The sequence below is a fragment of the Camelus dromedarius genome, chromosome 25 (assembly GCF_036321535.1).
Source record: "Camelus dromedarius isolate mCamDro1 chromosome 25, mCamDro1.pat, whole genome shotgun sequence".
Taxonomy (NCBI): domain Eukaryota; kingdom Metazoa; phylum Chordata; class Mammalia; order Artiodactyla; family Camelidae; genus Camelus; species Camelus dromedarius.
The window spans coordinates 5,980,635-6,004,778 of NC_087460.1; the positions used below are offsets into that span (position 1 = coordinate 5,980,635).

The 24,144-nt window shown below is 38.6% G+C and overlaps 1 protein-coding gene across 2 annotated transcripts in view; it reads right to left on the reverse strand.

The window, feature by feature from the left end:
- The window catches only part of A2M (alpha-2-macroglobulin), a 45,009-nt gene extending 23,339 nt beyond the window's left edge, over nt 1-21,670 (reverse strand). The window contains exons 1-11 of one of the 2 annotated variants that reach the window (XM_010990797.3): nt 21,515-21,670; nt 9,218-9,401; nt 8,308-8,467; nt 8,110-8,162; nt 7,264-7,284; nt 6,833-7,001; nt 6,301-6,385; nt 5,095-5,215; nt 4,230-4,344; nt 3,973-4,082; nt 2,225-2,386 (exon numbers count right to left, since the gene is read on the reverse strand). In XM_010990797.3, the coding sequence (XP_010989099.1) occupies nt 2,225-2,386; nt 3,973-4,082; nt 4,230-4,344; nt 5,095-5,215; nt 6,301-6,385; nt 6,833-7,001; nt 7,264-7,284; nt 8,110-8,162; nt 8,308-8,467; nt 9,218-9,401; nt 21,515-21,597 (1,263 nt within the window). In that variant the 5' untranslated portion in view covers nt 21,598-21,670. Of the gene's footprint in view, nt 1-2,224; nt 2,387-3,972; nt 4,083-4,229; nt 4,345-5,094; nt 5,216-6,300; nt 6,386-6,832; nt 7,002-7,263; nt 7,285-8,109; nt 8,163-8,307; nt 8,468-9,217; nt 9,402-11,983; nt 12,390-21,514 lie in introns of those variants that run through there. The other variant, XM_010990796.3, reaches the window with a different exon arrangement.
- Nucleotides 21,671-24,144: the final 2,474 nt, after the last annotated feature.

Genomic DNA, 24,144 nt, shown 5'->3' on the forward strand with positions numbered 1-24,144 from the left:
AAACTGCATTGGTTTACTGCCCTACCTTCATTAGTGCCCACACATCTTTTGCTGCACACAAGAAAGTGAGGGAGAAGGGTCCCTAATTCTGTTATCTGCACTGCAGACCTTCACAGGGCAGAGGCGCCTTGAGCTGGTATTTTCATTTCTGAAGAGCATGAAAGGAGGCAGGCACCCTTCGCTTTGATCTGCTTTCTCTACTTTTCTGTGGCCACTTCACCTATTCAGACAGAGACACTGGAGCTATGAAACCTCACTGAGGAGACTAACCAATCTTCAGAAACCGAGAAACTGCATTTGAGAAAGTACATGCCTCACTTATGATGGGTTTCAAATGGGTATTATGAATAAATGTAATACTGCAAACTTAGGGGTCTGAGAATTCTGTAAAGAGCACTGATTCCAGAGGCGAGTTCATGAAGTAGCTGAAGTCTACCTCTCCTGGGCTGTGTTGGGCTGATTATTTTTAACACTTCTTGTGATTCTGGGCTCTTAATCTTCATAGGCCCTATTTGGGTTATGTTTCCACTTTCCTCCATGCAGAATTCATTCCTTCGTTCTTTCTAGGCTCCCCCTACCCTCATTCTCACCTCCCAAGGGGCACAAGTGGATCTGTGTGTTCTTATCTCAATATATCTTATAGTGATAACTTGTAAATGATCATCAAAAAGAGGAAAATAAAATTCAAAAATAATATTTTCATTTTCAGGACTAGCATTCAAAACACTTCTTTTTTTTTTTAGTTCTTTTTTTTTTAGGGGTAATTAGATTTCTTTCGTTCTTTCTTTTTTGATGGGGGTACTGAACCCAGGACCTCACACATGCTAAGAAGGCACTCTACCACTGAGCTGCACCTTCTCCCAAGACACGTCATGATTAAACATAATCAGAGAAAGCATTCAGGATGCCTTTTGATTAAACAAATGAGTGAATTTTCAATTTCTGAATTATTTAGAAGTATGGGCTTTTATGCCATTTATAGAAAGCTGAATCAATAAAACATGATTTATTTTATATAAAAATCATAAAAGAATGAATAGAGGACTGTATGCCCCTATTCAAAGCAAGTTATATGGGTATGGACAAAAAATCTGGAGAAAATTAGAATAGCAGGACAAAAATAAAGTAAGAGCAATAATTTATGGAATTAATGTTAACGGTGTTAAAATGGGCTTTTATAGTAATGTAACCATGAAAGGGGGCTTACTAAGTGCTTTAGCATTTGTTATCTCATTTAGTCCTCGTTATAACCCCAAGAGTTAGGTACTGATATTGCATCCGTGTTATAGACAAGGAAATGAAGTATAGAAGTTTTAGTTATTTGTTCTATATACAGAGTTGATCCAGGATTTTAATCTAATTTATCTGATTCTGGACCCTACACTTTAAAAAAAAATGTGGTAAAAAACACAATATAAAATGACCATTTAAACAATTTTAAAATGTACAGTTTGGTAATGCTAAGTAAGACGCAGCCCATTTCCAGAACTTTTTATCTTGCAAAACTAAATCTCTATACCCATTAAACATCAACTCCCCACTTCTCATTCTCCTCAACCCCTGACAGCCGCCATTCTACTTTCTATTTCTGTGACTTTTAGTACTTTAGGTACCACGTATAAGTTGCATCATACAGTACTGTGTGTGTGTGTGTGTGTGTGTGTGTGTGTGTGTGTGTGTGAGACTGGCTGTTTCACTTAGCATAATGTCCTCAAGGTTCATCCATATGGTAACACAAGACAGAATTTCCTTCCTCTTTAAGGCTGTGTACATACCGCATTCTGTTCATCTGTTGATGGATATTTGGGTTGCTTCCACCTCTTGGCTATTGCAAATAGTGCTTCTATGGACATGGCTGTGCAAATATCCCTTTGAGATTCTGCTTTCAATTCTTCTGAATATATACGTAGAAGTGGGGATACTGGATCATGTGGTAGTTCTATTTTCATTTTAGGGGACCTGCCATACTGTTTTCCATAGCAGTTGCACCGTTTTATATTCCCAGCAGGAGTGCATGAGTGGAACCCTCCCTTAACCACAACACTCCATTGCCTCCTTTTTAATTTACTTTTTTCAAAATTGACCTGAAATTGGTTTCTAATTTCTAGCTTTATTTTCTCTCCATAGGACTAAACACTACTTGGACATTTCATCACTTTTAGGTTGCAACCTTTTTTTTCCCCAAGGCCACATCATGTCATTGGTCACTTCCTTCCAAACTTACCTTGACAGTGAGGGAGGTGTCTGTGAGGTTGGTGGTGCTGATGGAGAACTGCACCAGGCCGTGCTCATCGGTGGTGGCGTTAGAGGCATAGCTGGCTTCATTCGCTGTGATGACGATGCGTTTATTTGGCAGGGGGACACCTTTCCCATCCACTAGGAGCACCTGAAGATTAAAAACTGCAGATCAGTTATGTGGCGCCTATCCAATAGGCACCAAACATATTCATTTTATCCCCAGTATTTATTGAGTGTGTCCAGTATGTTGCACATGGTTCCAGGCACTGAGGCAACAGCAGTGAACACAACAAAGTTCCTTCTATCACAGAGCTTACAGACTAGTACAAGAGACAGAAGCTAAATAAACATATAAATAATATGTACTTACTGAGTGGTAATCAGTTCAAAGAAGACAAAGCAGTGTGAAGAGAATGATGGAGATGATGACAGAGGTGACCTGAAGACTGTATTCTGTCCATGTCTGGGAAATGCTGTCTATTATATATAACTTTTGGCAAGTCACAGACCACAAGAGCCATATCACAGTGAACAATTTTAGAAGGCACTTCCCATTTGAAAAATGTGAAATTGAAAAGAATCACAAAGTATTAAATAAGGACCTAAAGTCAAATTACAGCTCGTATTGAACTCAGAAGATGAGTACTTCAGTTCAGATTGTGAAGATGGTGTATAAGCTACATCTGGTATAAGGAAGCACAACCAGCAGACTTGGATTAGTGTTTGTAACTGATTAACAAAATCTCAGTTTGCCAATGAAATGTCAGCTAGGATATGAAGACAAAAGAACAGGCACAAAGTTCACTATTTCTCTTTCGACAAGAGTCTTATGACTAGTAGGACAGTTATTTAGCAGGGATAAAATCTCAAAGAAGTGCAGTGTACCTCTGAGAAATTTAAAAAAGGTGAATTTACTTTCATTTTAGGAAGTGACCGAAGTTTTTGAATATGTTTCCTGTCATAGCATAATCAAAACATCCTAAAATTATTCCATCCACTCTTTTGTGCAGTCTGGTCCCTCTTTTACATGCTCCACAGCTAACATCTTGTAACATTTCCATTCGTAACAAGATGCACAGTAATTACACACGGAGGTAGATACAGCTGTCATCTCAGACTTGTGGAATCCAAAGCATCCCTTTGCACATGCGCTTATGAAGGAAAAAAAAATAACTACAGAAGGTTTCCGTGTAGATCTGTGAGAAAATTTAGATTTTTAAAATGTGGGAACATTGAATAGCAGTCCTTTACCCCATGTGTCCTGTTTTTGAAATATGCTTGCTATTACAGAAGAACTAATGTAAATATAATATCCATGAAAGAAACACTAGGTATGGTAGGATCTTTTATATTTCAAAATAAAAATTAAAGCCTCCAACCCACTCATTTCCATACAAAGTTAATGTTCGAAGGAGAATGTAATTGGCCGCCATGAAGTTTGAGAGTCACGTGAGAAAATGTTACAAAAGTCTGAGGCTGCCTGGTGAACCATGGGAAAGAAATCGAGTGACGTCACGCAATGCTGTTGCAAAAAACTTCTAATTTTGATAGTCTTTGGAATGATTTTTGTAGGTTTGGTATACAGATTTACAGAGGAACAAATCTATTTTAATTGGTTTATAACTCTGATTATATTAATCAACAGATAATATGAATTAGGTATGGTTTTAGCAGAAAAGGTTGTGCATATTCAGTAAGAGTACAGTTTGATTTGTGAATTGAAAAATACCTCACCTGCCCAAAGAAGGGAATTCCTTGTCTAATGTACGAGTCCGCTTTCACAAATGAGAGTTTGCTTATGGTTCTTGTGATTTCAGTGGACCCTCTTCCAGTGAATTCCACCTCTGAAAAAGAAGGAAAAATTAAGTTCTCTTTTGGAAGGATGCTCTCCTTGAATTTACACTACCTCCCCCTTACGATTCATAATTTGGCAAAGGAAATGAATCAATGTCCATTGTTCATTCTCCCAAAATTACACTGTGTACACAAACCTGTTCCTTCTTCTTGGATCTTGGCTTCCACTTCAAGTTTCATTTCAAATCCTTGTCTCTTCATCTGGAAGATCTTGGTGTCTACTTGCTGAGAGAAGCAGCCCTTGTTGTTTAGCTGGGAGAGGATGAAATAAAATACAAAAATGTAAGACTGGACACATCAGTGGTCAGTTAATCTGGTGGGTTTTTTTTTTTTTTTTGAGGCAGCATAACCTTGGAATTTTCCATGATAAGAACACAATACACATTTTCTAGGGATTAATTATTATTACATCTTGCAACAGTTTCTGGCTTATAATCCACAAGTGTATTCCTTAGTATCTGATATTCTGTAGAGTGAATGAGAGTGAAATGCTGTAAGATTTGGGGGTAATCTTACTATAGCAGGCAGCTAACTCCTCACTGAAGTCTGGCTCCCTTCCCATAGTTTGGAGCTATTGCTGGGAAGTGCCTGCCCACCTGAGGACTGTGTTTCCTACCTCTCTGGCATCTAGGTGGGGGCATATGACAAGCGTGGCTCATAGAAAGAGAAAAGTTAAAGCCCTTCCCAGCAGAGGTGGCTAAGGTGTGTATGTTTCCCTCTTTCCTTTACCCAGTTGGATTCTCAAGGTGGCTTGATACCAGGTGCTGGAGATGGCGCGACTTCCGTTATTCTGGGGGCGTGGTGCACCAAAAACACTCACAACGGACAGTTACAAGAAAGAATTCCTATTGTGCTAAGTCACTAATTTTTCAAAAACTATTGTCGTTAGCATAGAATCCTCTTATAGATTGGTCTCTTCCTGAGTTAGCCCCGTGTTGTAACTCACTGCTTATCAACAATGCCTTGGTTGTTATTCTCTAGAAGGAAAAGTTTCCCACATACCTGCTGACTGAACGTCTCACAGATGGCACGTGACTCTCCATCAAAGCAGTCAGAGGGGTTACTGTACTTTCTGCACATGCTTATCGTCACATGTCCGGGGACAGGTTTCCCATATGTGTATCTGTCACCAGAACATTGCCAAATGAATCAAATGAGACACTGAACACCCCCATTTTCTACCTACTTATGGTTCCCCTTTAGCAATGGTATGTTTTCACTCCCTGTACTTCCCTTCAACTTCTGCAGGGCTCATACAGTGTTGAGGGCAAGTAAACAAAGCAATGATCCTTCTCTTTTATAAATTTCTAGTGCAACATGCTGAAGTTTACTGCAATCTTCTTTTACCATATCTTTTTTCTTAATCTTTAATTTTCAGTTTCATTTTTTAAAAAATATTTTTCTTATTGCCAAAGCTACACTAGCTCTTAAGAGAGAAAAAAAAATACGAACAAAGCAAAGAGAAGAAACACTGAGTTCTACCTAAAAACATAAACTATTATCTGTCTTCCCACCATCCCTTCTTTGTTCATATAGAATTGTACTTGTTTACTCTTGACAAAAATGGGATTGTGCCATAAATCTGTCATTGATAATTGCTTCCCTATTTGAGATTTCCTCTATATCTCTGTTTGCAAGAGTATTGGCTCACCAGCTACATAGGATCAGGAACTTGGCGGGGGTTTCTCAAGACAGTGCTGGGGCAGGGACCTATCTGAACAGTGGGTGCATGAGTGGATGAGATTAGGTGAGATTTCTGTAATATATTTATCTCTGCCGATTCTGAATGTAAGCCATTTTCCACTATGTATGCAAGGTCAGGTAAATGATCTGTTGTTAATTGAATTTTCTCTACAAGCTGGTGAAGGGAAAGTCACTACCCTTCAACACTGTCTCATTTGTGTGTGTGTGCGTGCACATGCGTAACTAACTTTATTACTTTCAGAATCAACCCTAGTAGCAGAGCCTCTCCCGGAACAGTTGCCCTCCCCATGATAGTTGTAATAATCCTGGTAAGGACATGAAAGGGAATAAGAAGGAAAATGGAAAAGCAGCAGGAGAGGACAGTTCTAGAGACGGGGATGCGCCCGTGTATGGAAGGTATTTGTGCTGTTCTGCTCCTAACAAGCCAGCCAAAATAGCCCCAATGGTGAGCCTCCTTTAAAGAATTCATTCCCCTCAAGAGATTTGTTAAAAGTATAAACTCACAGGCCACACACTGACACTGTCACCTCTTCTTCCAAGATAGTGATTATCCTTGGCACTGTAACTTGCACTTCAAACTTAGGAAGCACTGTTCATGGAGATAAAGGAAGTCATGATTGGTTTTCACCTTTCAGGGAACTGGTATTTCCAGGTTCTCAGTAACAATTCCCTAGTAATACTTTAGGGCCCCGAAAGGTAGCCCCTTTCTCCGGTATATCCACCGTACTCGCAAATGGAAATCCTGGGTTGAAGGACTATGGTGGATCAGTGTAACCTAAATGAATTATGGAAGACGCCACTAGAATAAGAATGTTTTACATTTTTTTCAGATTAAAAATTGCTACATAAAGCTATATGAAGTCCTATTCACAAATCACTGATGGTCCTCACTGAATTTAGATGTAAGCTAAATTAGATTAGCTCCAAGCCCAAGCTCACCCATGGGAAACAGAAGAATTCCAAATCTGCTCAAATTCTAGGCCCTTGAAGTTTAAATTAAAAAAAAAAAGTTCCATGATTTTTTCATAATCCATACCAAATTCCTCCACAGTGAAGTGGTGCTCTGCTTTTCCACCTGATTCCTTCTGTACCACCACCTTGTAGGAGCCTTGGATGGGCTCTGACGAGAGGGCAAAGGTCAGTTGCTTGAGGCCATTCTCTAACTTGAGGTTCTGCCACTGTGCGATGCGATTTCCTTTGGGGTCCTATGGGCACAGTTACTGTAATTTACAAAAGAGCCTAGAGCATTAGAGACAGTAAAGGAAATCTATGGGGGCTCCTATGTTATCCACAAAGAGCTGATGAGGGAACGGGGCGGGAAGATCAGAACCACCTAGTGTTACATGAGTCTGAAGGCTTCTCCATGAGTAACACGTTTCTGAACTATTGTAAGACTCTCTCAAATAAGAACATTTTCCTCAAATTTATTACTTTATGTCTAATTATGGAATGTTTCACATTGCTTACCTCAATATATACTAGTGGACTCTGAAAGACAAAAGAGGAAGAAAGGAGTTGAGAATTGTTCTGAAATATTCTCAGTTCTAATTTATAAGCAAGACCGCTTTATGTAGAATAAGTTTATCTGCAGTAAAACACAGACAAATGGTAGATCAAGTTTTACAGAACTTTTAATTAATCCATTATAAGCAATTAATGAATAATGTTAAGCACTTACTGGGCTGTCAGCAGCAAATGCATACGTGCCATTCATTCGGAATGGGATTTACTAATATCACTTAAATGCTTGTAAGCATCCCAGTGAAGAACACTGCTATGCTGTTCTACAGACTGAGAAATAAACACTAATGGAGCTATAAGTAACCATGTTCAGATCCAAATGTTACAGTGGGTCACAGTATTCTTAGGCAGTTCTAAGAATAAGGAGGAATGAGAATAGCTCCTCTACTGTCATTGTTTATTCATTTTTAAAACTAATATTTATTAAGTGCCTACCACGTGCTGTATGTAATTCTAGGTGCTGGGAATACAGCAGCACACAAAAGAACAATATATCTACCTTCGTGGAGCTTACATTCTAATAGGGATGGATACATGCCTCATTGAGAATTTTCTAAAGAGTTAGTTGAACTGTGTGACAGACGGCTAAGTACCACTACCAACATAGAACTAACTACTGTCTTTTGGCCAGAAGACTGTTTTAAATGGGGATTTTGCACTATGGTAATGCCAGAAATTGCTGTTATAAATACCAGATTCTTTCTCTCCCTGGTCCTCCTCCAACACCAAAAACAGGCTCCCAGCCTGTTTATATAGATAATAATAATTCTGTGTAGATATTAGGAGACTTACCAACTCATTCAGGGGGTGAAAATTTTCATCCAACGAGACAACACGAAACTTCACTGAAACAGAAATATTTTCCATGAATCTCAAAAGCCTTGAACCAGCCCTAGAGGCAAGTAAGACAAACTTTTAAGGAATCAGGGGTCCTTTGAGGAACGCGGGGGGGGGGGACCTTTCGTTTTTGAGTTATAGGCCTCTTTGTACCTGTCTGCCCTGGTTTGTAGGTGGGTTTGTCTGTCTGGACAAAGACCAGACTCTCTTTGTTTTTAACCAGCACTGTGGTCCGCTTCTTGAACTCATGGGTTGGTCCTTTCACGTGGACAGTGAGGAACATTACCTCCTCTTTGAATGAAGATCTTGGGACCTGAAATATAGGAGAGATCTTGAGAACCCGTTCAATCTCCCAAGTTTCCTCCCCAAGTCTCTGTCCCACTTGTCCCTGTAGCTTAATTTCATTCTCTCAGCCTCAGAAGAGAAAAGTTAGCATAGACAGGAATTCACGGGTAGAATGATTTCTGTCATTTTACGACTGGGAAGACAGAACACAAGATGGAGGAAAATACATCAGCGGGAGAGGTCATAAATGAGACCCACATCTCCTTACAGACCAGCCGATACAGTCTGGATTCAGTTATACACTGGACTCTCATGGGCTGTAAGCATTTTACATATGGGCCGTTCTGAAGAGATACTGCATGCTTGCTCACGGTGAGGTCTACAGTTTCACTCTTAGAGAACGGGGTGGCGTGGTCCTGTCAGCCCACCACTGGGGCTTACGCTGAAAATGGGCCTTGTTTGCTTTATTGATATTTTTTTTCCATTTTAATTTTAAGTAGAAGTCACATTTTCCCTTTGTCTAGTGCATACTGCTGTTTTTTTCTGGCTAATAGGAATTTTCTCTGATCATTAAGTTGATTTTTAATGTCTCCAAGAATACCGTCTATCGTGGTTGGAAATTCATGCATTGCTTCTTATTTTCTACACCTAATCACTACATTTAAATCCCTTCCTGAAGTCCTTGCCAGCCTCTCAAAGGCTTATCTTGACTGAATTCTAGATCCCTGTGTCCCTGGACAATGAAAACAAGTATATTAAGTCAAACAGCCATACTCACGGTGAAGGAGACACAGTGGAGTAAATCCTTCTCTGCCACCACGTCAGTGAAGAGGCTCCTGTTCTCTCTGAGGGACTCCAAGGAGGCGCTTACAGTCACCATCTCATTCAGGTGGCTCAGAACGAGGCAGCCCTGCTCAGGGGTCTCAGTGTGGAGCAGGGAGGGGACCAGCACCATATAGTGCCTGGAAACGGGGGAGTCCAGTTAGAGGAGAGTGTGGGAAGTGAGGCACTGTTCTCAGCAGCACTGTTTTCCACTGCAGTTCTTGTTACTATCATTAGTTCTGTGCCAAGAGAAGGCATATTGATTAGCGTGAAATTGCGCTCTGCAGTTGAATGGCACATGTGAGAGTTACTCCCTTTTCCATCATCAGAGCCCTGGCTGTGACCATTTTACTTGAAGTGAGCCTTAGGCAGATTAAAATTTGTAGGTACAGCTCACTTTTAAGGAACCCAAATATGTGAGCATCTGAATTCAAATAAAAATATGCCAATTATATTTATTAACACTGTAAATCTATTTTAAATTAGGGTTGCTGTAAAAAGCAAGGAAGTTCTCATCTGTGGCACTACAAAAACCAATTTACAGAACTGTTCATTGAAAAAATATATACATTCAACAACCCTGTGAAAATGGCACAGCAAGTATTTGCTTTCCACTTTACAGATATGAAATCTGAGGCTTAAAGAGAGTCATTAGTTTAAAGTCTCAGTGTTTTAAGCAACTAATAAGATCTTAGTGTGTTACTTAACCCTAGATGTTTGCATATTAAATATTTGCCTTTCAACTCATGGCTAGACAAATATATGATTTTATTGATCCTGTAGTCACCAGACATTTTTGGTCACAGAATTCCTAAAATAAATTTTAGGCATTATACATTCCTTACATATTTTTAAGTAAAGATCTTTTTTTAAATCACAAGTTAAACAATAGCAAAATATATTATTTTTGATGATATTTTAAGTTAATACTTACATTACTCTTTTACAAGTCTTCCATGGAATTTTAAATATCAGTGATAAGATACCCAGTATGACTTATTTAAAAAAGGTACCACAATGTTTTTTTTGGCAGTGATCAGAAATTTAGCATCTTTCCCCCTTTTCCTCCTTGAACTTGAATTATCATGCCCTTTACCACACAGAAGTTTATCCTAAGATTTTTGTACTTCAGAATATTTTCTGGATCACTCTTACTTCTTTATTTACTTATTATATAGATATATAAATATACATACACATATATGTATATATATACACACATATATATGTAATATTCTATGTGGGTAAATAAATTTAACTTTATCTCTTCTTTTAGATTTAGTGTGACCATAAAGTTGTTAATGTTAAACATTTTCTTCTGGATTGAATTATTTTCAGAAGTCTTACTAGTATACAACTAATCAAAACGAAATAAATATATTACAAATTATGATTCATATATATTATGTATAAAATCAAAATACTTTTGAAGCACATCTTTAATGAAAACAATGAGCTTTTTTTTGTCTTGTTTGTTTTTGCATATATATCTTTATTGAAGTATAGTCATTTTACAATGTTGTGTCAGTTTCTGGTGTACAGCACAATGCTTCAGTCATACATGAACATACATATATTCGTCTTCATATTCTTTTTCACCATAAGTTATTACAAGATATTGAATATAGTTCCCTGTGCTATGCAGCATGAACTTGTTTGTCTATTATATACATATTAGTTAGTATCTGCAAATCTTGAACTCCCAATTTATCTCTTCCCACCCCCTTCCCCCTGGTAACCATAAGTTCATTTTCTGTATCCATGAATGGATATTCTTTATTGCAAGAATTAAACAAGATCTAAGATTCATTCTGTTGCTATTTTTGGTTTGTGTAGATGTTAAGTGCCATGAAAAATTATTCACACAAAAGTAAATAAATGACAGGTGACACAATAATACAACCGTCAACTAGTTCTTGTAACTTCTTCTGCGTCACCTGCCCCAAATCACCCAGCGTTCTGTTATCAAGAATTGCTTCAAACAGTGAAAAAAAGTGACAATGAATATATGTATGTTCAGGTATAACTGAAAAATTGTGCTCTACACTGGAATTTGACACAACATTGTAAAATGACTATAACTCAATAAAAAAATGTTAAAAAAAAGACAAAAAAAAAGAAGTTGTAAGAAAAAAAAGAATTGCTTCTAATCATCTATCAGCTGGTATTTCTCTCAGATCCTCCAATTTTTTTCAAACGAAGACTTCGTCACCACATGATCTGCAAAAGGAGTTTGCCTCCTGTCATTAGAGTCCTTTGCTTTCTCAATGTCAACATCAGTATTTCAAATTGCTCCTTTATTTGGCATCCTAGAGGCTTTTATACTCCAGGACAGTGTTCCACGGTGGCATCTGACTGAGGGAGGTTTGTCTTTCTCTTTTAAAGTAGAAGATGGGCAATTCAGAAAGGGGAGGTAAGAAAGGATTAAATAGCATGGTCTGAAGCAGATCAGGGTGAATGTGAGGAGCTAAAAACTGATTCCTTTGAAAGTATCAATCTCCAGTACCCTTTCAAAAGTCTTTGTATATTTCCAGAGAACTGGTAGATTCAGAGACCCAGAGAGTTAGAGAAATGTGGTTAAGAATAAGTAAAGACTGAATAAACCAGACTTGTAAAAATCTCATCAGTGGAAGAGACCTTAGAGATAAGACAGTTTCATGGGGAAGACGAATGATAGAAAGGAGAATTTGAAATAAAGGAGAGGACTCTGCATGAAACTCACGGTTTTCCAGAGACTGAGGCATCTGTATGCAGGAAGACCAGAAGAAGGAGAGAAAGCCGTGGCTGAAGGAGTTTGTTCTTCCCCATGCTGCAGGGAGAAGGGGCCGGAGGAGACCTGGCTGTGTTGTACCTTACTCCCTGCAGTTGGTCTGGTCTGGTCCCGAACATTCCTCAGAGCAACTAGGCTTTATGCTGCTCTCTGTGTAAACAGGAAGTTCCACCCACACAAGGTGTCTAAACAAAGTAGAGGTCCCTGAACATTCTCTGAAAACGTCATTACTCTGAGGTACCCAATTACAGTCAAGGTTAATGCCTGGCAGGCTAAGTAGGATTCCTGCAGGGATAAAATCCACATTCCCACTAGTGCTCACTTTCCCTGGGGTTTACCGTAAAGCAGCTAATCAGCTGTTCAGCCCCTTCTCTCCTTTACTCCCTCCTCCCACTTCCCCACAGTACCTTTTATGGCTTTCCTCACATCTCTTGCATGAATAGCTGACAGAGGAAGCTATAATTTAAGCAACCCTGGACAGACTCAAAATAGATATTTCACTACAAGTCAGTCTGCCTGCAAGTCTGTCATTGGATATGCCTACCTCAAATGCTGAAGGGGTTTCAGAATTTAGCAGTTCTCTATGGAAATGATACTGGATTAAAAGAATAGGTTTTTGACCCTGAGGATATTACTGGATTGCAGATGAAGAACCAGGCCCTGGAAGAAGGATGATACAAAAGTTTTCCTGTACTAAGAAAATGAAAACATGAGAGGAGAAGTAGCAGGACCTGAAAAAAAAAGCTTTGACCTACTGTGTCTACGAAAATCTCAGTGCCTTTACCATCTACTATACAAGTACATTTTGTGACTGCCTTCTGAATACGCTACTCCTCTCCAGTCTTTAATCATATTATCTATTTTACCCATCCATCCATCATCCATCCATCCATCCATCTATTCATTCATTTACCCAATGATTTGATTACTTTATAAGCATTTATTGAGCCCAGTTTGTCTAGGTATGCAAAATCATGGAGATGGAATGGTCAAATATGTACAAACAGATATGCACATTCTTGTGGGTGTGAAATCAGACAAATAAGCAAGCTGTTAAAATACAGAAGCCAGACATCATTATCAGAGAAGTTCAAGATGCTCGGGGAGCACATGAGAGGGGCACGTAATTCAACCTTGGGCCTGGGAAGGGAAGTCTAAGGAAAAGAAAAATATCAATGAAGGTCTGCAGCGTGAGTAGTGGTTAGTCAGAGGAAAGACAGAGATGCAGAGTGCATTCTAAGCACATAAGGAATGACATAAACAAAGGCGCAGGAGGCGAGAACAGTAGGGACACATTTAGCAGAATGAGAAGGGTTTGGTACGGAGAAAATGCCTTTACACTTAGGAAAGTGGTGGAGCAAGCTTGCTTCAAATAAAAAAGGAACTTGTTGGGTTGGAACTTGTTTAGGGAGTAATCAGTGAAGTGACTTCTTGCCCAGATTTGCTTCTTGGAAAGATCGCTCTTACTGATATTTGGAAGACTGGTTGAAAGGAGGCAATCCAGGAGGCAACGTGGAAGTTGGTACAATTATATGGGTGAGAAATAATGGCATTTTGAACTAGGGTATTCTTTTCTTTTTCTGCTTTTCTTTTTTTTTTTATTGAAGTATAGTCAGTTTACAATATTAATTTCTGGTGTACAGCATAGTGGTTCAGTTATACATATACATATATATGTTCTTTTCATATTCTTTTTTCATTATAGATCATTACAAGGTATTGAATGTAGTTCCCTGTGCTCTACAGTAGGAGCTCCAGGAAACACCAGTGTCTAGGCCATGGGCACGCAAATGGAACCTGGACGGCCAGACCGAGAGAGAAACACAGTCAGGAGAGTGTGGGACCTCTGAGTCCCAAAGAAGGGACAATTTTAAAAAAATAGTCAAGAGAAGGTTTTTACTAGTCAGAGTGATTGGGGCTTGATACCAAGACATCAGTGTTAATAACACACAAAATTAAAAAAAAATCATTTCAAAAGCTTGCTTAGTTTTATAATATGTTGACTCAAACTATAACAGAAATTAAATTGTTTTTAAGAAATTAGAAATACCTACTTATTTGCAAGGTTAATTACTTAAAGAAAGAAGGAGCAATGGAATTAATAGCATTCATTTGGTGCCTTATAAATTACAAAGATGATCTGTAAAGATTATTGCTAAATCCCTGGCTATTCATGTCAAACGCCATTGTGAAATCAAATAACAGATGGAATGATCATTGTTCTGTTGAATTGAGGGATGAGAAGAACATGGGGACCCAGCTTTAAGTGTCTGTGTGGGGCAGAACCCGACTGCAGGGGGAGGGAGAGAATCTAGGGAACAAGAGCCTGTTCCGAGCTTGTGTGGAGGGAAGAGAAGGAGAGGGCGGTACCCGGCAGAGGTGTTGGGGTGGGAGGGACGTTTCTTTAAGGAGAGAGAGACTTGAACAAGTTTAACTGAAATGTTGCTCCTATGAATGCTGAGCAGGAGGATCAATGAAAGGGGAGGGGTTGAATATTGGGACTGGGAAGCCATAATCCCAGGGCAGAGGACTCTGAGGATGCATGAGGTGGGTGTATGGCGTGGATGGAGGAATTATCCCCAAGAGAAGCGACACCACTTCAGTATAATCACAGATAAAGAGGAAAATTTTATCCAAAATGCTCCTTTTACCAAGACAGAGCTTTCTCTTTTGGGGAAGCCAGAAAATGAACTCAAAGGGTAAAAAAAAAGAACAGACTGGATCAGTTGTCAGGATACCTGAGTGCTAGTTCTGACTCATTTTATGGTTCTGAGCCTCAGCTTCCTCACCAATAAATAGGGGGTTAATAATATCTCTCCTGGAGGGAGGGTATAGCTCAGTGCTAGAGTGCATGCTTAGCATGCACAAGGGTCCTGGGTTCAAATGCCCAGTACCTCCATTAAATAAACAAACAAACCAACCTAATTACCACTCTCCAAATTTTTTTTAAATAAAAAAAATGTATGTCCTGTAAGCTCCAAGGGGTAGTTTTACACAAGATGCTATATGTAACAGTTTTAAAATCTGTAACCTACTGTACCAATCAAAATGACTATTTACGTTTTGAACCTTAAAGACTGAGGAAGAGAGCTATTTCATACCTGCTCTGGGCTTTGATGTAGGACAGCATCCCAAGAAAGAAAGGTAGGCCACCTGCCTAACACGTCCTTGACAGAATGAGAGCACGCAAGTTGGACAAGTTCTATACAATTTTGAAGTATTTAGCAAATAACTACTGTTAGGAAGCTGAGGGTAAAGGGGTAAGAGAAAAAGGAAAGTAAGGGAAAGACGGAAGGCAGTGTATGGGAAAGAAAGCGGTGGAGGAAAGCACAGTAAAACACAGCCATGCAGAACAAAGGAGGATCATTTGGCAATTGAGGGGACGATAAGATTAGGAGGTGCAAGGGCCTAAATAAAAATAAATAGAAAAAAAAAGTTTCCTCTGGATTGTGAAAGATTCCCCTGCACTGCTTGCTGGGAACTGAAGGTAGCTTCTCCAACCACACCAATTGTTACACATAGGCCACCTGTAGTTCCTAACACTAGTGATAATGAAGGACATTTCAGCTGGTTACACATTAACCACTTTCAAAATCAGAAAGCTCAGTTAATAGCATACCATTCTCACTCTATCAGACAGTATACTTGCTTTATCTTTGCGGAAATATCTTGGGCAAACGTAGAGTTTTGAAGTTACGTACAGCATTATTAACTATAGAGGTGTTCTCAGAGATCAGTGTTTCTCATTTGTTCTATCTCATTCACACTCCTTTCTAATTTTTAATGAGAAGAATACTTGAATGTACAAAGATAAAAAGCACAACAAATCCTCAGATTGTTTCTCAACAAACACTATGCTTGCCACAGTTTCTCAAAATCATCAAAATTTTAGTGTTTTCTCTTTGAAATTAAAAGCCACTTGTTCCTTTAGATTTTTAAGAGTACTGATATTCACAAAAAAATCTATTTTACTAGAGCCTGCATTGTGATGCAGAGGAATTAGTGCCCAAATTAGGACAATTGACTACAACCAATACAATTCAGTGACTGTCCTCATATATACAGACTTCTGGGCATCTAGAAGTATATTTGTATGATGAATCCGTACTGTAAATTTGCTATGTCAAAGAGTATTCACACTTAAAACATTCATAGATCACATCACCTTTTTAAAAGGACCCTGCCAATTATCTTCCACCAGCAATGCCTAGGACTGTATTTTCCCATGCCTTCTAAAAATTTTACTGTCTGATAGGGAGAAGTGCATGATATATATTTTTCCCTTTCCAAGTTTAGATAACTGTAATTTCTAGTGATGTATTATATCACTGTTACTTGTAGCAACTCTGCCGCTTGAACTTTAAGTTTTGTCCTGGGGTTTTATTTTCTGATTAGACGTCCTTTCGTACCACCGCCCCCCCCCCCCCCCATTACAAAACTATTCTCCTACATGTTTTTCCTAATTTAAGGATTTGTGTTTTATATTTTTATCTTTAACCCAATGCAGTTTATTTCTGAATGTAAGACTAGGTAGGGAATGTGTTACAGGACGAGTTTTCCTTTGGTGAAAGAAAAATGTGTGTGCTTGTGCGCGTATGTGTGCGCGCATATGTGCGTGTGTGCGGGTGCGCACAGGGGTGTTTCATGACTCTCCCTTATGAATCCACTTTGTTCTCTGTAGCCCTCATGTTCACTGTGGAACTTTTTCGTGTCAGAACTTTCGTTTTAGAGAGCTATATTTAGTCTGGGAGCAAACATTGGAGTCAGATTTTAATAGGAAAGATGTCAAGCTTTGATTACTTAGATGACAATGACAATACTGCCAGCGACAACGGTACTGATGGGTGGTGATGACAAGTGCTTATGTATGAGTGTGCTGAGTTCTGAGAGCTTTATATATTCTAATTTGTTTGATTTTTGTTATTCCCAAATGTTATCAAATTACAGGCTATTAAAATAACTCACAATTTCTAGTAATATTATAAAATTTTGTAAGAAATAAATTATTCAATATATTTTGCAAAATACTATTAAAGCTGTTAGGTTTTAAATGGTATTGCTTTTTAAATTCATGTGCTTTCATAGCAAGTTAATAAATACGTAGTCTTGTATTACTTCATTTGAAATAGTGAAGTATAATTTGAGGTACAATTGTTATTTATGAAGCAAAAGGTATGAAAAAAAGGCACAATATTTCTTTAATAAGTGTACCAAACCCTGATTTTTGGCTTTTATCAATAATTACAAATAACTCCATTAATTAGCTAGACATTAACTGTCCATTTCTGACAGGAGGTGGTTAAGTCTCCACCTGTTATAGTAGATTCGTCTCTTCCTCTTTGCAGATCTGTTCGTTTTTCCCACTTATGGTTCAATGTTCTGTTGTTATGGAACAAAATTCTAGTTAGAAAATAATTGAGTCGTAGGGATGAAGTGTACCACTTGGGGAATATAGTCAATAATACTGTAATAACTTTTTATGGCAACAGATGGCATCGTGATGATTATTTTGTAATATATAGAAATATAACATCACTGTGTTGTGCATCTGGAACTGGCATAGTGTTGTAGGTCAATCATACTTCAATTTAGAAAAGAGAAATATAACATTGCTTTATTTTCTTTAGATTGAATTTAGTCTGACTCTGCTTCCATTCTTCTAAAATTCTTGGTGAGAATTAATCTGAGTTTTTATTAGAGCTCTCCCACACTAGGGTCTGTAAAGCAAAATATTTGGGAAGTTACTTTAGTTTTCGCTTGAAACCAGTTACCCCTGTATGACCATGCCAATCTCCAGTCCCTCAGTCACTTTGAAGCCTGACTGCTTGGCTGTTTTTTTGCTATATTTGGACACAGTTTTTGCTGAAACTGGGAGCTCTGTGGCCCAGAGTCTGTCTCACACAGCCGTTTAACTCAGAGGTCCCGTCTTTTACCCTGCATGCAATGATGGAGGGGACCCCCGGGTGCCTAGTATCCTGGGTCCCCTAAACCTCCACCAACCCCCTGGTTTTGAATCCTCCGTACCAGTGGGGCTTCTTTTTGAAATTCCCTGCAGAAGACTTCTTTCTCCCCTTCCTCAGGAACACCAAGTAGCCAGGGCTTTCGCAAAGTTATCTTTGAGCAACCTCTGCTTTGAACCTTGAAAACTCTTAAGGCAGAAGAACACAAGGATCTGGCTACACTTTTGAAATAGGGAAGGGAAAAATACCAGATGATAAAAATCAGCACAGATCACATTCTTTCCAAATCCTTTTCAGCAGTGAAACCGAAGCACTGGTTAATGTTTTAGTAAAGTCTTCTTCCACATTGGGAAAGAAAACAAGCTGGGAAAATGTATATTTTGCTTATTTTGAGAGAAGAAAAATAAACATGCACAGTTTAAGTTTAGGTATGTTGTGTAACCTTTTTTTTTTTTTGGAAAAAAAGAGAAAATAAAAGATAAAGGTGGGGGGAAGAGCAGGGTGGTCTTGGAATTCTCATTTTCACATATCTATCTTCATAACCTCACATTACTGAGTAAAAAGCTTGCAGAGACCTCTTGCCAGGCTACCGGGCTATGACTGTCTTATATAGTAGTGAATAGAATGACCCTCCCCCAGTTTCGCCTTTGGCCCTTACTTGATAACGCCATTACTGCCCCACACATATATTCCTTCTACTTCTACAAGCTGAAATATGGTTCTGGAAATGTAGAGTTTTAATCTCAGTATTCAATAAAGAACACTAGCATTGCAACTTAACTGTTTCTTTTCTGGAAGCAGTGAGATGTTGGGAACATGTGTTAACTTTGTTTCCTAAGTAGCTACGATTCCTTATGAAAGAATGGATCAGCAGCTTGACCCGATGAGAACGAGGTCAAAAGGCGTTGTAATAAGCAGTGCAGACATAAGGATAAACCAGAAGGGGGCGCAGCCGCCCAGAACACTGAGGTGTGGAGATTGAAGCCATTGTGTTGGGCAGGAATAGGCGCTAATCATGGCTTGCTCTTTCTGGTGACCAGCCCCCATCCTGAAGTTATCCAGGAGCCCACCAAAAGTTTCCTCACTAGAACAAAAGCCTTCTATCACCTAAAAAATTTCATCGGATTTAGGAGCTCTGTGTCAGGAACCAGGCCCAGTAATGACCCAAGTACTCTTAGCACTTAGGAAATTGCAAGGGTTTTAGGAGCTCTGTGCCAGGAACTGGGGGCAGAGACCAATACGTGTGTATATATATATATATATAAAATTTATAATATAAAATATTACATTATTTCACATATCCTTATGCATTTATTTTTCATATGAATTTTGGAATCAGCATCTTTGATTCTAGTGTTATTTCAAGATTATATAAACTTTATAAATACATTTAGGGAGTATTGACATTTTTATGATGCTAACTTAACCTATCCAAAGATATAGTAAGTTTTAACTTCTGTTCAAGTCCTTTTTGTGTTCTTCATTAGTATTTTGAAGTTTTTCTTATACATATATTTAAATATTTCTTTCATGTTTATTCCTGGGTATCATGAGAAAAACCATATCCAGGACAATAAATGAACCCTTGAAATAAAAAGAAGTCAAAGTTTCGACTACAGTACCTACATTAAGATTCAGAACAAGTAAGTGTATGCCTAGCAGACACTCTTAGGTGGGAAAAAAAAGACTTCTAAGAATTTAAGGTTATTCCTCTTAAACCATATTTGCTAGACAAACCTTTTCCTTTCCACCTGCATACACAGATTGACTGCCTGATTCTTGTGATAGTAAACTTTTAAAATTATTCGCACAGGTGTTCTTTTTCTGCTCTCTACGTAGTGTTTTAAGGATAAGGATAATCATTTCTTTGAAAGCTTGGTGAAGCTTTTCTGTAAAATATTGTTATGCTAATGTATTTTCTAAGTGAAGGAATACTTTTTATTACTAATTCACTTTCTTTTATGGTCACTGGTTTATTCAGTTTTTCAAAATAATCTAACTTTAATTTTGATCATTTGTAAAATTTTTTTCTTCCAGAGTATTCTCTTTTTCATCTAGGCTTTCAAATTTACCAATTACTTATTTCATTAATCTTTAGAATACTGACTTTTTGTTTTCTTGATTCTGTCATTTTATTGACTTCTATTTTATTAATTTCTGTTCTTCACAGTTTCCCTGTTAACATTCTTTACATTTTTCTTTTTTTCATTTTTTTCTAGCTTTTTTTTCCTAACTCATTTCTTCCATTTAACAATCTTTCTTGATTTTTCAACGTGTGTAGTTAGTTTAGGTTTATAAAATGTACTTCTATGTGTATCAGGTATCTAAACAAATAAACTAGGTATCTTGATATATGTTTTAATTATTGTTCAATTCTAAGTGTTTTATAATGTTCATTGTTATTTTCTTTTAATTTTAAAGCTTTTATGATGGAGAATTTCAAACAGATATAAAATTAGGCTAAATAGTATAATGAATCCAAATATATCCACAATATTATATTAATATAATGAACTACTAGACCCGTAACACCTGGTTCTAATATCATCATCCTGGGTTCACTTTTGCCTTACCTCCATCCTGTCCACTGTCCCATCTACCTTCACCTTTTCACCACTTCGCCTTTCCCATTATCATTTTAAAGCAAAACCCATAAATATTTCAATGTGTATTTCCAAAAGAAAAGGGTTATTTTTAAACAAAAAATGTATCACTATTATACACAAACATTTAGCAAAGTATTTTGATATCATATATATTCAAATATTCAGCCAGTGAAAATTTATAACTACTTATTAAAATGTCATGATGTTTTAAAAAAATGTTGGACTCAAGATCAAAATTAGGTCTATACACTGTGATTGATTGACTGATGATGTCTTTTAAATCTCCCAATTCTATTTATTTATTTGTTTATTGAAGTATAGTCAGTTTGCAATGTTATGTAATTTTCTGGTGTACAGCACAATGCTTCAGTCATACACGAACATACATATATTCGTTTCAGATTCTTAAATCTCCCAAATTCTGTTGGTTCTCTCTCTTCTTTCTGAGACAATTTATTTGTTGGAGAAATTGAGCTATTTGTCAATTTTCCACAGTATGAATTTTGCAAAATATTTGCTCATGATTTAATTTAACATGTTCATTGCTTTCTGAACATATATAACCTGCAATATGAGTTAAATTGCTCCCGACTGTACATTTTAAATATTTTTATAGCCAATACCTTCTATCTTAAAGACTGATTCTGTGAAGGTGGGGTCTGAGGTTTCAGTGTCTCATCAAATCTTGCTTCTCAGTGACTACTTAGACTGTGTTTATGACTGTTATCAACCCAACGAAAAACATTATTTCAAAAGTGTAGGGTAAATGAAAGAAAAAATGTCTTAATCTATTATAATCATAAGGTATGTTAAGGAACAGAAGGGTAGTATTTAGTAGGAAAGGCAAAGCAAAGATATAAGGGAGAGACTGAAATAACAAACAGACTCTTGAGGAAGCGACTTGGAGTGAGACTTACGGTCCTGCAGAGGCTGAGGTGTTGATGGAAATCAGGACGAGGAGGAACAGCGTGAGACAGGAGTGAAGTCTGTCCTTCCCCATAGTGAGGGACAAGGCTCAGATGCTGTGTTGTGTCCGACTCCCTGCCCTCAGCCTGGTCCCTGCGATCTCTCCAAGTTACCAGACTTTATGAGGCCACTCCTTGTAAACAAACTCCACCCCGGGGCCTCCAAACAGAGTTGCTAGCTGGGCACGGATCCTCTGAAAGGGCTGTTGCTCTCAGTGATTGCCTCAGTACTTGCAAGGCCAAACCCTGACAGGCTCTGAAGCATTTCCAGAGGATAAAATTTACCTTCTAGTAAGAATGAATTTTCTGTAACTTTGACAGCAAAGATGATGAGGGCCTTTCAACCCACCTCTCTTCAACTCCCTCAGAACTCTTATAAGCAGACAGCAAAGCAAGCTGCATTTGAAGGTCCTGGGACATGTCCCTCTGCCTGTAACTCATTCAATGCAGATTCATTTCTGGGAATGAGTGAGGTATAGTTTTAGGGGGACTTCTTGACAGAGGGTTGAGTAGGAGTCCCTGGGGGACAGGGATTCAGAAGTGCCTGTGCACCACTGAGGCGGCAGGTGTGCCCTACTCCCGGCACTCCTCCCCGCCCTGCTAAAGCTGAAGGCAAGTCCTGCTCACAGCGCCCTCCCCTACATCCCTGTGGCTGCAGATGTGCCCCACTTGCATGGTTCTCCTGCAGTCTTGCTGAAGCGGGGGTTCAGCACAGTCCGCACAGGGGAGCTCTCTTGATCACCTGGCGCTGACGGCCAGAGGGACAGACATTCCTGGGCCCCACAGGTCTGCAACCGTCAGAAAGGCAATTCCAGGCAGGCTGCCACACCCAGGGCACTGCCCGGACAGCAGAATGGAATGTACCCCCAGTGCTTGACAGGCTATAGAGGCACTCGCAGGGGACGTGGGCAGGAAGACATCTTCGCACCCTCCCCGGCCTTGCCGCAACTTGCTGGTACCTCCCAGAAATGAGCTGATACACTCGCCTGAAACCCCAATTCTTGAAACTGTTGCCCAGGTGAACACCCCCAGATCTGCTGGTCTGGAGGTCCACAGGGCCTACAGTTGCAGGCTCACAGGACCAGATATATTTACATGCCTTAAAAGCTACTGCCTGCCTGAAGATCTGGCTTTCAGTCAGCCTGAAACTAGGTGCTGACGGAGATCACTCTTTTTGGAACATTGTCAGGTCTTGAGACACCTTCAACAACTAGGACCTGTCAAGAATAAATCAGGCTACTTAGACAAACACCCAGGTTTGAGAGACAACCCAGAGCTAGGGCAAGGATAAGTGAGAATTTTCACCTCCTCCCCAAGGCCACACCTTCAAGACTGGGAGAGTAGCTGTTTCACTTAATACATAGACTCAAACCCAGAGAGTTAAGCAAAAAGAGGAGACAAAGGAAGATGTTTCAAATGAGAGAATGAAACAAAACTTCGGAAAAAGACTTTAATAAAATGGAGATGAGTGATCTATCTGATAAGGAGTTCAAAGTTAACAGTCAAGAAATGCTCACTGAGCTTGGGAAAGAATGGACGACTATAGTGAGAACTTCCACAGAGAGACAGATAATATAAGAAAGTTCCAAACCGGAAGTCACAGAGCTAAAGAAAACAATGACTGAACTGAAAATACGCTTGAGGGCTTCAGCAGAAGACAAAGTGAAGCAGAAGACACGTCAGCGACCTGAAAGACAGGGCAGTGGAACTCTTCCAAATAGAGCAACAGAAAGAAAAAAGAATTTAAAAAAAGTGAAGATAGTTTAAGAGGCTTATTGGACAACATCAAACAGAATAACATTTACATTGTAGGAGTTTCAGAAGGAGAAGAGACAGAGAAAGAGGCAGAAAATTTATCTGAGAAATAATGGCTGAAAACTTTTGCTAACCTAGGGGAGGAAACAGACATCCCGGTTCAGGAAGCACAGAGAGTTCTGTATAAGATGAACCCAAAGAGATCTATACCGAGACACATTATAATTGAAATATCAAAACTTAAAGAGGGAATCTTAAAACCAGCAAGAGAAAAACAACTTGTAACATACAAGGGAACCCGCATAAGACCCTCTGCTGAGTTTTCAGAGTGGCACGATATATTCAAAGTTGTGAAGGAAAGAACTTCCAACCAAGAAACTCTATCCAACAAGCCTATCATTTAGAACTGAAGGAGAGAGAAAGGTTTTCCATACAAGCGAAAGCTGAAGGAGTTCATCACCACTAAATTGGCTTTACAAGAAGTGTTAAAGGGAGTTCTTTAAGCTGAAAAGAGAAGATGCTAATAACAAGAAAACACATATAAGTAAAAATCTCACTGGTAAAGACAAATATATAGTAAAGCTATATATTTATAAGTAAACCACTTATAAAACTCTCATGAAGGTTAAAAGACAAAAGAGTAAAATTAACTACAACCACAGTAGACAGTTAACAGTAAGCTAAGGGAAATTCCAACTAAAAATGTAAAACATGATATAAAAACATAAAACGTCAGAGTAGGGAGTAAAAATGTAGAGTTTTTAACGAATGTGTTCAAATTTAAATTGCTGTCACCTTGGAATAGACTGTTAACATATATAGGCTTT